Source organism: Lissotriton vulgaris, chromosome 1_1, assembly GCF_964263255.1.
Source record: "Lissotriton vulgaris chromosome 1_1, aLisVul1.2, whole genome shotgun sequence".
In the NCBI taxonomy this organism is placed as follows: Eukaryota; Metazoa; Chordata; class Amphibia; order Caudata; family Salamandridae; genus Lissotriton; species Lissotriton vulgaris.
In genome coordinates this window covers 2,021,655,012-2,021,670,327 of record NC_141685.1, presented here as the reverse complement: position 1 = coordinate 2,021,670,327, position 15,316 = coordinate 2,021,655,012, and the positions used below count along the sequence as shown (strand labels likewise).

The 15,316-nt window shown below is 42.3% G+C and overlaps 1 protein-coding gene across 1 annotated transcript in view; it reads right to left on the bottom strand.

Moving 5' to 3' along the window:
• The window catches only part of TM7SF3 (transmembrane 7 superfamily member 3), a 176,702-nt gene that overhangs the window by 68,035 nt on the left and 93,351 nt on the right, over window positions 1-15,316 (bottom strand). The window contains exons 4-6 of the mRNA XM_086920209.1: window positions 13,571-13,691; window positions 6,546-6,717; window positions 1,216-1,393 (exon numbers count right to left, since the gene is read on the bottom strand). Coding sequence (XP_086776335.1) covers window positions 1,216-1,393; window positions 6,546-6,717; window positions 13,571-13,691 — 471 coding nt within the window. The remainder of the gene's footprint in view (window positions 1-1,215; window positions 1,394-6,545; window positions 6,718-13,570; window positions 13,692-15,316) is intronic.

The following is a 15,316-nucleotide window of genomic DNA, read 5'->3' as shown; positions in this document are numbered from 1 at the left end:
CTGACTTTAAAAGGGGATTTGACTCTCTAGATGTAACACTTTATTTAAAAGACTGAACTAGGTCTTAAAAGCTTTTACTCAGCAAAACGTAGGATGATAACCCCATGTAGCCGCAATAAACATTGTAACTTACTTATTGATGTCACATTGAATAGGAGAGCTGATTTCCTTACCTTGTCTGTTTAGCGTCGGGTAAGTGAGTAACTGTGCATTTTACAAGCTTGGTCACTCGTTCATTCATTCATTATTTCATTCACTATTTCATCTCAACTGTAAGCCATTCTTAATCTCCTTAGCATTACATTTATAGCACTCATTTCTACAGTGGTTGCAAAGCATTCCGATTTGAATCTGGCACTCTTCTGCAGTGCACTGGCTGCAGACTGACCTATATGGGAAGTGCTGAGTGAGGTACATTAGGTTTGGAGACATGTTCTAAACATGCGCAGAGGAATCACTGTGCTTAATCATGAAATGTTGTAAAGACGGAGTGTAGGCGTAGTGATGGAAGCAGATGCTTATCTGTAGGGTGCTCTGTATCATAACACAGAACCCACCATTGATAGAAGTCCACAAATATAACGTGTGGGTCTACCAAGGAGCGCTAGAGAACCAAGCCATGGAGGCACAGCCAAGTAATGAGAATACTACATGGAGTCTGCTCACGAGCAACAGACGCCAGAGTCTTGGAAGCAATGATAAAACAAAATGGGGATGTGAGAGAATTTGAGGAAAAGGCGGTTGTATGCACTCCTAATGTATGTGGACATACAATGGACATGCAGAACATGGCATAGTCTTGCTGGGGCTAAATGTACCAATTTAAGAGTTTGGCAATGAAATTGTGAGATGGCCTAGATATGTCAAATAATAGGCTGAATGAATAATCACAATTAAAACCAGATTTTGCAGATTGCACACAGATCTCTCTACAGAGCTACGTAGCTACTTAAGTCGCTCAGCCCCTACTTTGGAAAACAAACTGTCAGAAAAGACTATGTATTACCATGGCTTTAACTGCAGTAGCATAAATCACATGAAGTCTAGATACATGAGCTATCCATTACATCAGTCCTCATGAGCACACGTTTTCTTGAGTTCCATATAGCATTTACAAACTGCTACCATAGTACCATAGCTTTAAGCTCTTTAGTCAATTCAAAATAGGTCTCAGCCCCATCTCACCAATTTGAGACTACCTTCTTCAATCCTTACCAAGGGTGTAGCAGTTGTCTATTGTTGCATTAAAACTACAAACGTAGGTATGCACTGGAATGTATGCCGCAGATGTATTCAGACGAGGGTCCCTGACGACAACATTGTAAATGACTCCTTGTCCCGGAATGGATGAAAAGGAAACAATGGTCTTGTCGTTGGATGTCAGAGTTACCAGCTGAAACAAACAGAACAAAAGTTGTGTCCCAATTTATGTACCAGCAAACAGTACACACACACACACACACACACACACACACACACACACACACACACACACACACACACACACACACACACACACACACACACACGAAAAGGCCAATGACAGTTTCAACTACACTAGGACCAGGAAATTTCAAAGTGTACATCTCCTAAAAGAAGATTTCTTCAAACAACCATGGTGTGGAGTCTTGCATAATGCATTCTGGCCAAATAAAAAATGTGCTCAATATTATTGGACGTGAGCAAGATTTCTGACATTAAGTGCAATGCTAGCTCAGCAATAAAGCGTGTCAGTGAACAGAAAATATTAAGTTATTTGTTAATTACAGTGGTGCCACTTTAGTTAGAGGGAATTTAGTATTATGCAAAATAATTGAGCAGTGCCACTTAAAAAAAATAATAACAATTGTGAACAGCCTTAAACTTTTACAAGAGAATAAAATACCCACAGTTAAAGCCATGGTATCCCATTAGAAATTAGAAATGCCATCTGACTTCCATCACTTGAAGGCACCACCTAGAGAAATTGGATGATAGATTGCAGCCCGGAAGGTACACCGATGGTGCTCCGTCGAAGACACTGTGGTTCAGTCGAAGAGCCAGGCCTTGAGGTGCTTCCTGAACTGAGGCAGAGATGGTGATAGCCTGAGGTGGAAAGGCAGGGTGTTCCAGGTCTTTGCTGTGAGGTATGAGAAGGATCTTCCTCCAGCCAGGGTCTTGCGGATACGTGTGATGGTGGCCAGGGCAAGTTGGAGGTCTGTGTGAGGAGCTTGAAGGGGATTATTTTGCTGACTGGGAGCCAGTAAAAGTCTTTCAGGTGGCATTCTGAATGTTCTGCAGTTACTGGACGTGTTTCTGGGTGATGCCGGCGTAGAATGCATTGCTGTAGTCTAGTCTGCTGCTGAGGAGTGTGTGGGTGACAGTCTTTCTGGACTCAGTGGGGATCCACTTGAAGATCGCTCGGAGCAGGCATAGCGTATGGAAGAAGGATGCTAGGACTGTGTTGATTTGATGGTTGCTAGATCCGCCTGCATGAGCCACATGACAAAGGATCTTTACAAGGTTTCAGTGATAACATGAAGGTAGATTCAGTCATAGTGTGAAAGTCACTTCACCAGTCTTGTAGAATAAGTTAAGGACATTGTCCAATATCGGAGCGCCTATACTAGCTAAAGCTTGATAAAAGGCAGTCATGAAGGGTTTATTGTCAGGCAGCTTGGAGATGGCGACCTGCACCTCCACTTTAGATATATAATCCTCCAGAGTAGCTAGCAACTCTGGGAGAGAGTGGTGAGAAAACTACATCTGCCGAAGACCAATCTTGCTCCATTGGAATGAAGGGCTATGCTTGATAAAGGAGAGTACAGAATTGAGTAATGTTGTCATGACCATCTCTAACGAGCACATATTATTTTATCCCTTTGTGCACAAGATCCAAAAATATACATGAAGTCCCCTTTTTTGCCACACTCAAACACATAGCTAGACCTCTCAAAATCATTGGCGAGGTAACCTAAAGACAACGGAAAAGCCTGGTCAAAAAGGTTTGGAAAAGGTAATGATCAAACAGCGCCTGATCAAGTTGTAGTGTCCAACAAACAGTTTTTGAAGAAGTCTTGTGTGGAAGCACATGCAGAAAACTCGCAGAAAACATCCTGAGAGACAGGCTACTGAGGACTGCTTTGGTCTGACAGCATGCACATGGACGTCCAAAGGAAGAGGAATAACTCTCCTAAAATAAAACGCGAGGGATGATACAGAAAAACCCCAAATCACCTTGTGGATGATTTAGAAGCAAGAAAATGTGAAGTGCCCTGACAGATCAGGCGGGGTGGATGGGTGTGGTGGAGGGGGGCTGGGGGAAGGGGCTGGAGTGTGTGCACTTGGTATAGACAGGTAAAGGCATTGGGCCTACCAACAACCAACTTGTTGGATTAAGCTCAGCCAGTGAGATAAACCTTTTAGCGGATACGGTAGCTGAAGAGGGCATTTGCCAATTAGGAAGGTAGCCCCCACCCCCTAAGCTTGTGGAAAAGGTTCAGCTGATTAAAGAACTTAAAGAGCATCACAATTGCAGGGGAAGCAGTTTTCAGGACACCAGATTGGGACCATGACGGTAGTGCTATTTAAGTTTCCACCCTTTTCCAGTATTCACTCAATGATACACAGGTTTGTGCAGTTTCCTCTGTAATGCCCGAATATCTTGTCTCAAGGCCAGCCATTGATATTTGGCCCGTCCACTTTCGCAATCCCTCAAAAAGGGACATTGTCACAACGAACGCACATAAAAAGGAACCTTAAAGAAAAAGCAGGTTTCTAAACAATATTAGCATTGTCAAACAGACAAGCACCAAAAGAGGAGCAACCAGAAACCACAATCAGACAAACCGGAACATACAGATACAGAGAGCCCACCCTGGCCCATTCGCCACAATTCAACCCTTCCCTCAAACCGTACTCTCTCTAGGAGATCAAGGGAGGATGAAAGATGGCGGGAGCCAGATGAGACATAGGTAATTTGGGCTTTGGGAGGCCCAGTGAACTTTGTCCACGTTTGGTGTCTCCAGTTTGGCCCAGTGAACTTTGTCCACGTTTGGTGTCTCCAGTTTGGCCAGGGTGCGGCTTTTCTTTTTTTTCCTGTATACGATATGTGGGAAAGGGCAAGTTCTGCTAGACTACGCAAGTATCTTTATTTGTTTAGCCAGTGAGGTAGGACAAGCACACAAGGAAAGGCAAGCACCCACAGAGAAATGCAGCACTCACACATACCCTTCTAGGCTTAACAACCCATTCAGGAACCAGGGGAGCAGTCCCAAGGGTTTCCCTCTCCATAGACATTGTGGGCAAAATATTAGGTACTCGGTGACTCCTGAGAAATTAGCCCCTAGAGTCCTGAAGATTCTTATATCTCTGGTTGGGAGCATCACACTCAACTTGTAACAAAAAAAGAAATTGCCATTTTCCATACAAAAGCACACTACATAAAGTGTCAATACAAATAAATATGCGCCTCATTCATTACTCCCGGCCAGATAAAGTATTGCTTTGGGGTAAAATTCAAGTGTGGGGTTTCAGGTGAAAGATTTTCTTGCAATAGAAATGAATTGTACCTGTGAAATTACAATCCACACATCTCGTGACACAAACTTCTGATATATATGGCTTTATTTCAACTTACATGCAAGGCTTGTGTGAGGTGCTCTAAAAATGTCCAAAGAACGTTTCATCTGGAAATTTTTGCAGGTGGATGTGATATCGTCTAATTTTTTAGGCTGCGCCATGTTGCTAGTGAAATGTGCGTTTTGTAATAAAGGCCATTTGCTTGTAACATTTTTGGAGTGGGTTTGTTTGCTTCTTAGTTGCCAACTTCAAAGTGCATTTACTCTTAGTGAGTGCAAGTTCTCTATTCATTATGTGCTGTATTCCATGTGCATATATTCTGTTGTATATTAAGATTTTTAGAAATCATTAGCTGGTACATTGAAAGTGTATTTTTAGTGCTTCACATGTAATTCTGGTGCTCAATACTTTCCGAAATTAATGTCTATTTTATTGTCTTGCATGGGCTTTTCAATTGTCCAGTAACTGGTGGAATGAAGAGCCGCCTTTAGTTCTACAGCCGCAATTTTAAAGGTTTCTCCAATGTAAATGAAGCCTGTTTCTTGTTGCTGGGTGTGGATTTTGTTGGCCTGGCTTCAAAGTCAATTGGTAATTCTATTAACAGGGAGCACTATCACTTGCATGAATTTTTAATTAGGGCAATTACCAAATATTAAACATCATTTTGGTCGAACTGTGGAATCCATGGGACGTTCGGCAGAATCAAAATTTAATCTCTAAATTTACTCTTTGAAGAATTGGGGTTCTGCGGTTTGCCTATATACAATTAATAAATATTTTACATCATTGCATGATTTATATTACTTCTTTAACAAAAAACAGCCACATATTCTGGCTAGAATAAGTCATTTAAACAATTACAATAATTTATAAAATATCCAAATTAATAGTAATTAATATATTCAACTCAATATTAATGGCAACGTTGAAATTGAAGGTACAATGAAATAATCTATATAAATAAATAGCAATTTATTAAAGTAGGGATTTTCCTCAAGGAATTTAAACAACTTTGTAGAGAATGGAAATCTTTAACCCCTCCTAGGTTTGCAGACTGCCTAAAAACATCATGGCTATTAGTGAAACAGACCTCTTGTGTGGAGGGGAGATGGCGGCAAAGATTAAGGCTCCACTGATAAAATGGTCGGATAGTTAGATAACAAACGTCCAATGATTATGCCAGGGGTTTGTGGTCCGGTCCTCCCCAAGACAAGGTATAGAGACATCGATCAGGGGAGTTGGACTAGTAGAAAACCTACCTCTGGGAGACTTCTCGAAAGCTAAACATAAAATATTCCAGGGCGCACAGTTAGGCACTATGTTGGCAGAATTGAGAGTTTCCATCTAGAGCTATTCCATCTGGTGGCAAATATGAGGACATAAAAAAAATAAAAAGGAATTTAAACAACTATGTTGGCCATGGAAAAAGTACTATGGAATGAATGAAGGTAACTATTGGTCAGGAGCAGGCTAGAAGAACTAAAAGGAGGGGCAATGGCATGTCCGTGAGCACAGACGATTGATGTTTATCTGCTGGACTCTAAAGGAAATTGTGATTAATTACATGCACAAAAGTCTGATCGTTCAAAAAGTCATAATGCACTGAATGCGTTTTCTTATTACTTTCCGAGAAGGACATTAAATATTTTAAAACACAACACTGGTAGTGGCTTGACTCCACCCTCTGTGTTTTCGCAGGCCTTTCACATGTGATGTGGGTGCATTCAGTAAAAGTGATTATACTTAATACTTGTATCTCGTAACTGGCAGTCCCAGATTACAATGATGGCAACCCTCAGCTCAATAACGGAATGTTTCATGCTTGTGTTTCGCCTCATTAGAGGAAAATTACAAATATCTTCAGGACAGGTAAATACACGATGTTCTCCAGCTATAAAAGTTTACTAAATTATTTTAATACAGTATTACAAAAAAAAAAAGACGAGATTCATTCGAACCTTCATTTTGCTTCAAATTAGATTTACCTTGATACCATTTTCTTTCACAGGCTGCACCATTGCCATCTTCTGTATGTGACTTAACATGGAAGATTCTAGTAGGTCATTCTCTGGTAGGAAGTACTGATAGACATCATATTGCAGCCGCCACCGGGAGTCTGGACCCGTGTCATCGTCACATAATGGAGGACTGGATCCTCTGGTAAGGTTAAACGCATACAATTTATATGCAAGGTAGCAAATGTGACTCAGAAAAAGTAAATATTTTAAAGCACTTCATAAAGCATCAGAAAATAAAAAGAAAATAGTGAAGGCTAGCTGTTCACTTTTACAGCGTGTTCCTCAACCATTAAACAAGTGGCTTTATACTACTCGGTCTCTTTGGTATTGCACCAAGAGCATGGGTGAAACTCTTGTACGTAATATCCAATGTTAGCTTTTCTAAAAGACGGAAAACGCTTTTAACTTCAAAAACCAAAGCAGCCTCTTTCTGCAATTGATATAATTTTAAAACTGGCTTGAGACATTTTATATCTTTTTTGACTTTTTTCAGGCATGTTTATCAAACCCTTCTTGCCTGCTAATAGCTGGTGTCCGCCAGCCTCCGTATTCCTTAAAAAGAATGTACAGTAAGGCATTTGGCAGGTGGCCACAAAAGTGTTGACCCCATCTCAACTATCTCAATAGACACCTATCGGGTTCAGGATTACATGGATAGGCTGGATTCCGACATCGGACTAGCTCCCATACCCAAGAGGTAGCTGATGGTGCTGAGATTTACATAGTCCACCCTGGTTAAAACGTAATTATGTGTTAAATGAAATGTCATTTCAGTTGTATGATGTGGCACGTTAGAAAGGAATATGCTACTTACCAGTATGCATCTGTTCTTGGCATAGAGGGCTGCAGAGTGGTACATTATGAATAGATCGCCATCTGGTGTTGGGCTCGGATGATTGCACTTTGTTTTTCTCTTGGAGAGTCTTTTGTATCTTGGTGACTCCTCCCTTGGTTGGTAGTGCGCATGGGCATCGGCTCCATCCTTAGATTGTTTTGCCATAGTAGGGTTAGATGGAGTAGTATAGTAGAATACAGATAAGAGTGCCCATGTAAGTGTATCTAAATAAGATAATGTTGGAACAGACACAGGTTTCCGGGGAGGCTGGGAGGGCATGTACCACTCTGCAGCCCTCTATGCCAAGAACAGATGCATACTGGTAAGTAGCATATTCCGTCGAGGCATATGGGCTGCAGATGGTACATTATGAATAGACTATACAGCAGTTCTCTCCCTAGCGGTGGTCGCCCGTGTCTGTTGCAACTGTCTGAAACAATGTTTTTAATACTGCTTGTCCCACTCTAGCTTGTTGTGTTGTGTGCACATCTACACAATAGTGTTTTGTGAAGGTGTGCGGTGTAACCCAGGTAGCTGCTTTGCATATGTCATCTAGTGGAATGTTTCCCAAAAATGCCATAGATGCTCCTAGTTTACGTGTAGAGTGAGCTCTAGGAGGAACAGTTAATGTTCTCTTTGCCTTTAAGTAGCATATTTGAATGCATTTTACAATCCATCTGGCAATGCCCGCTTTGGAGATGGGATTGCCTTTATGTGTAGTAGAAAACGCAACAAATAGCTGTTTTGTCTTTCTGAAAGTTTGTGTTCTTTCTATATAGTACAATATGGCCCTTCTAACATCCAATGTATGTAGGGCTCTTTCTGCTACTGTTTGTGGTTTTGGAAAGAAAACCGGTAATTCCACTGACTGATTGATGTGGAATGCTGAAATAACCTTCGGTAAGAATTTTGGGTTTGTTCTGAGAACCACTTTATTTTGGTGTAAATGCATAAATGGTTCTTGAATCGTAAAAGCCTGCAGTTCACTTACTCTTCTAAGTGACGTGATGGCTATGAGGAAGGCCACCTTCCATGTGAGGAATTGTATTTCACACCTATGCATAGGTTCAAAGGGTGGCCCCATTAGTCTGGTAAGCACTATGTTGAGATTCCAGACTGGGGAAGGTGGTCTTCTTGGTGGAATGACTCTTTTGAGTCCTTCCATGAAAGCTTTAATTGCTGGTACTTTAAACAGTGAAAGATGTTGTCTGTTTTGTAGGTACGCCGCTATGGCTGCGAGATGAACTCTGATAGAGGTATATGCTAGGTTACATTGCTGTAAGTGTAGTAAATAGCAAATGATTTGTTTAGTGGATGCGTCCAGAGGGTTGATGTGCTTACTGTTACAGTGTATAGCAAACCTCTTCCATTTTGCTGCATAGCATGCTCTGGTGGTAGGACGTCTTGCTTGTTTAATGATTTCCATGCATTCTGGTGGTAAATCTAAATACTCAAACTCTATGACTTCAGGAGCCAGATCGCTAGGTTCAGTTGTTTGGGATCTGGGTGCATTATTTCTCCATGGTTCTGTGTAAGATGCATGGGTAATAATCTTAGCTTTTGATGTGGTACTTGTGAGAGTTGTAGCAGCGTGGTGAACCACGGCTGTCTTGCCCACGTGGGTGCCACTAGTATCATTGTCATTGAGTGTTGCTGCAGTTTCCGAACCAGTAACGGAATTAGTGGTAGAGGAGGGACTGCGTAAGCAAATTTGTTGGACCAATTTATCCACAGTGCATTGCCCTGGGACCGGTGGTGTGGGTACCTGGATGCGAAGTTTTTGCATTTTGCGTTCTGATGATTGGCAAACAGATCTATCTCTGGTTGCCCCCATTTTTGGAAGAATGGCTGCAGTATTTGGTCGTGCAGCTCCCATTCGTGTACTTGTTCTGACTGTCTGCTTAGGATGTCTGCTATCTGATTTTGAACTCCTGGTAGGTGTTCCGCTAACAGGTAGATCTTTTGAGGAATGGCCCATCTCCATATGTCCTGTGCTAGTCTGGACAGTTGGAGAGAGTGTCCCCCCCCCTGTTTTTGAATATAATACATTGCAGTCATGTTGTCTGTTCTGATCAGGACTGCTTTGCTTGTTATTTGCATTTGGAAAGCTTTTAGTGCTAGAAATATTGCTAATAGTTCTAGGTAGTTGATGTGCAGTTTCTTTTGCTGCACACTCCACTTCCCCTGCACTGTGTATCTGTCCATGTGCGCTCCCCATCCGGAGAGCGATGCGTCCGCTGTTATTATCACTTGTGGAATTGGCTCTAGGAACGACCGTCCCTTGGAAATGTTTTCTGTGTTCCACCACTTCAGAGAGCGATACGTCCGGTCGTTTACCAACACCAGATCTGTAATCTGACCTTGAGCCTGATTCCACTGTGTCGCTAGACACTCTTGTAGTGGGCGCATTTGTAGTCTGGCATGTGGTATTAGCAGTATGCAGGAGGACATCATGCCTAATAGTTGCATAAACACTCGTGCTGGTAGTGAGTGTTGTGGTTGAAATCTTTGTATTAACCCGACCATTGTCTGTACTCTGATTGGGTTGGGGTATGCTATTGCCTTTTCTGTGTCTACTGTAGCCCCCAGGTATTGCTGAATCTGGTTTGGTTGCAGGTGTGATTTTTTGTAGTTCACCGTGAACCCTAGGTGGTGCAGCAATTGAATTGTCTTCTGTGTGTTGTGAAGACATTCTTCTTTTGACTTGGCCTTTATTAGCCAGTCGTCCAAGTATGGGAAGACATGTATTTGTTGTCTTCTTAGGTGTGCTGCCACCACAGCTAGGCATTTTGTGAAAACTCTTGGTGCTGTTGTGACACCGAAGGGAAGGACTTTGAACTGATAGTGTTGTCCTTCTAACACAAACCTTAGGTATTTCCTGTGGGCTTTGTGAATTGGGATATGAAAGTAAGCGTCTTTTAGATCCAGTGTAGAAAGAAAGTCCCCTTTCTTCAGTAAAGGGAGTACTTGTTGGAGCGTGACCATGTGGAAATGCTCCGAATTTATGTAAGCATTGAGAGGTCTGAGGTCTAATATTGGTCTTAGGGACCCGTCCTTTTTGGGGATCAGGAAGTATAGAGAGTATACTCCTGTTCCTTGTTGATCCTTTGGAACCTTCTCTATTGCATGCTTTTGTAGAAGTGCTATAACTTCTTCTCTTAACAATGTCAGATGATCTTGACTCATTGGACGCTGTTTGGGGGGGATGTTTGGTGGGGTAGCTGTGAGTTCTAGGCAATAACCATGTTGGATAATTTGTCTCACCCACTTGTCTGATGTGATGTTCTCCCAGACAGGTAGGAACTGTGATAGACGTCCCCCGACCGGTGTTATGTGGTCTGGGGGGAGTTCTATGAAGTCACTGTTTTGGTGTTGAGGCGTTGCGGTTGTTATTATTTCCGCGGCCTCTACCCTTATTGTTGTTACCTCTGTAACTGCCTCTTGAATTACCTCTGGGTGATGGTGTGAAAGAGGTGGATTGCTGATTCGTTCCTGTATTCTTTGAGCCCCCTCTATAGGTGGATCTACGAAAGGAACCTCTGTGTGTTGGCTGTTGCAATGCTCCCATTGACTTAGCCGTTTCTGTATCTTTCTTCATTTTTTCTAAGGTCTCGTCTGTGCTTGAGCCAAACAGTGTCTTCTGATCAAATGGTTTGTTCAGTAGGGCTGTTTGTACTTCTTGTTTGAATCCTGAGATTCTAAGCCATGCATGCCTTCTTAGCATGACACTGGTGTTAATAGATCTTGCTGCAGTGTCTGCTGCGTCTAATGCACACTTAATGGAAGTATTGGTTATTATTTTACCTTCCTGTATTAATTGATCTGCCTTCTTCTGATGTTCTTTTGGGAGATGTGTGAGAAGTTTTTCTAACTGAGCATAATGTGCCCTGTCGTAACGTGCGAGTAGTGCTTGTGTATTGGCTATACGCCAGCTATTCGCTGCCTGTGATGCTACTCTTTTGCCTGATGCATCTATTAACTTTGATTCTTTATCTGGTGGAGGAGCCTCTCCTGTAGATAATGAATTTGCTCTTTTACGAGCGTTTGAGACCACCAGCGAGTCTAGAGGTACATGCCCTTTAATAAATATTGGGTCCTTTGGAGCCGCTTTGTATTTTTTATCAATTCTTGGGTTTAACACCCTGGCTCTCACTGGGTTTTCGAATATTTCCTCTGTGTGACTAAGAAGACCCTTCAACATAGGAAGAGTACCTGATGTTCTCTGTGCATTAGGTAGAGTCTCTAACAAGAAATCCTCTATTTGAGGTTCTGTATGCATATCTAGTTTGTGCTATTTTGCTGCCCTATTAATGAGCTGCACAAAACCTGTGTTATCATCAGGTGGTGAAGGCTTTGAGGGATATAGCTCTGGGTCGTTGTCCTCATCTGACCCTACATCATAATTTTCCCATGGGTCCTCCTCATCTGAGATAGTTTTGTCATCCTCTTGAGGTTCTCCCTCCCCTAGATCACTGTCTACATCTGACTGAGGTGTAGCTGGTCTTGGTGTGGAGGGTGTAGGAATATTTGGCCTATTGTGAGGAATAGGAGAAGAGGGTGTGACTCTAGGTCGAGGAGAAGCAGGAGGAGTTATATTTGTCCCCATTGTTCTCTTTTTTGAAGGAAGAGGTTTATCTTCTGACTGTTCACTCTTTCTCTTCTTTGTGACCACTTTCCCAGTTTGTGGATCAATAAACAAGATCTTTTGTTTGGGATCTGTCTGTTGCTCCTGAATCGGTACCGAAGATCCTGGTTCCGAGAGCTGTTTTTGTTTTCGATCGTCAGATCTTGTTGTTTTCGACACCGAATGTCTGCTCGATTCCGACTTTCTGGGTATCGAGTGTCCTTTGGGCGATAAATCATATTTATGTTTCGACATGGAATGTTTCGATGTCGCCCTTTTCTCGGATCCGACATGGTGGGAGTCCGAGTGTTTCGGTTTCAGTTTCGGTTTCGTTGCCGGGCCCGAGGGCGGGGCGTCGGAAACTTTTTTCTGCGGTTTGACCGGGCCCGAGGGCGGGGTCGTTACCGCACGGGGTCGGTTTTTCGGTAAGGGGACGTCGTCACTCACGGTTTGTTGCTCGATGAGTTCTTCGACCTCCGACTGGTCCCCTTCCGACCCAGACTGGTCCTCTTCTTCCTCGATTTGCTCGTCTCCGAACAGCTCCGGGATCGCCTCCGCCTGCATTCTGGAAACCTCGTGTCTTCGAGCTCGACGATTTCTAATCGTTAGCTTGGAGGAGAATGCTGCACAGGCTTCGCAGTCCCTGGATTCGTGTTCAGGCGATAGACAGAGGTTGCACACCTCGTGTAGGTCCTTGTGTGGGAACTTAGCACCACACGTTGGACATTTTTTGAATGGAGTCCTTTCCATGGACTCCGGGCTTGACTGCGTCGAGAAAGGCCTCCTGTTCTTCGACGTAGATCCAAGTTTTTCTCTTCGATTTTGAATTTGCAACGCGTCGGAATGGGAATGAACGCGTTCGATAACAATACCGTCGAATTGGAAAGGTAATACGCGCCGATAAATCACTTTCTTCTGAAGTTGATCTGGAGCGTCTCGATCCTCATCCGAACCCGATGGCGGAAAAAAACAATCTAAGGATGGAGCCGATGCCCATGCGCACTACCAACCAAGGGAGGAGTCACCAAGATACAAAAGACTCTCCAAGAGAAAAACAAAGTGCAATCATCCGAGCCCAACACCAGATGGCGATCTATTCATAATGTACCATCTGCAGCCCATATGCCTTGAACAAGCATTTATTGTGTTTTGGATCTCAAGCTAACCAATGCCATGAAATAGTCCTTGCCCTTTAATTGGCTAGGCTGAAGAACCCAATGACATACTTCAGACGCTCCAGGGCACCACCAGACTAACGATAAGTTTGTGTGTCTTAAATATATCAGTACAATGAGACCAGAAAGTGTGCGTCTTTGAAGCAGCATGTAATATGAGGATACATATGTTCTGTGTCATCAAGCATACAACTTTTCAATATGTGTACTTTGAATCTGTGACTGGTCCTCTACTCAACTCGAAACAAAATGGCTTAAGCTTACTCTTTTTTTGGAGGTCAAAGGACACAAAGTTTTTCATAATGAAGAGAGTATTTTAATACAAGCAAAATTATAAAAATGGTTTAATAATGCATACCTGGCAGAGCCCAAATTAGCTGGAGCAAATTTAACAACTGTTTCATAAATATTGTACTCCAAATAAAGATTAGGATCAATATCCAAGTTAAACTCTAGATTACAACCTCCAGGCACTGGATCTGTAAGATAAAAACATAAAATTAATGCATTTCCTTTCTTTTCCATATGTACTCCATGAACAACCCTTTCCTATTTCACTGCAAACCTAAAAATAATGCATCTAATCTCTAAATAGGAATCCCTATCTCCCGCAATCATACACGAGCCCTGAAATAAAGTGAACCTAAGCCAATCGAGTATCTAACACCAAATTAATCACAGGAACACAAATGTTCCAAACTTCAGCCCAACCTACATTTGCAAACCTAGTACATATGTGAATATGATTTTTTTTTCCTTCTGGGTCCTTTATTTTCACCCTCATTTGCTTCAACTCTTTCGACTTAGGAGTACAGGCTCTTAGGAATGGAACAAGATTTAATAACATCACTAGTGTTTCTATGAGGACAGCTGGAGAGAGTCCTCACTAGTATGTCTGGTGCACCATGTGCTGGAGAAACTTTTTTCTCAATTAACCATCTACTCCACACCCTGTCCTTCCGAAATATCCTGTGTGGATGTGACGGACCCAGAAAGCAAAAGTAACAAAAAAAATTCTTGATACCTTGCTACCGATCGTGGCGACTGTGCATGATCTAAGGGAGCTCTGAACAACCTTGGCAAAATCTAAGTAGAAGCAAGCTCTTATTTATGTTCTTATTTTGGCCTGCTCTTGTCTATTGGCTGCTCTAATGTACTAATTTGCCTTGTTAATATGTTATAAAAGTTGTAAAGAACCCTTACACATGTTCCCTTAGCTAAAGTGAACTTGAGAGGAATACAGTGGTTAGTCTAGTGGATTCTGCTGGGTTGGAATTTACACTTCAGAAGAGCATGGGCTGCCAGCTATTTTAAGGCATAGCTTCAAATTATGGATCGCCTTCAGTTCAAAGGTTGTACATGAAGCACCAGCATGGGATGTGGACTGTAAGGCAGCATAACTGTTGCCACCTGAGACTAGTAAAGGCATCCATGGTGGAGCAAGTCACAAAGCACATGGAAGCAGGAAACCATGAATAGGATATTTATCCATACAGCACAATAGTATAGCATGTTTGCATTGCTTAAACAATAGAAATCATGCTCACACCATTACACTTATGTTAAATAAGACATCAAAGAGAATATTAATACTTTCCTATGGGCATTACCGAATAGGCATGCTCGGGTCAGTCTTGTGTGAACTGGTGTAGCCCATTATGATCAAATAGAAGTCTATGTTCATATGAAGAATCCCTGTGCTTCAGATTACCTCATATGTACAGGAATAGCTGCTCCGTGATGCTAACTCCTTTTCACTGAACTCCATAAAAAGGTGTGGGCTTTCTTCTGTGCTCAAGTGTGAAGGCCAATCTCCGCTACTAAAGCACCAAACCACGTTTATCAATTATCACTTTTATAAAGTTAAGAGCTGTGTGATTAAGAGAAGAGGAGAAGTGTTGATATGGTAGTAAAGCGAACCTGAGTTGTTGAATGTCACTGGTTTTGACGTATGGTCCCTTTAACTGGTTTTCTCAGGATATTTTAAGGCTTCCTAGCACATGGGTCATCATGTGATGTTAGAGAATCACAACTGTCCTTTAGCCAAGTTTAGATTTTCCAGTTTATCTTTTGGTGTTTGTCCAATGATGCTGCAGTCATGGGG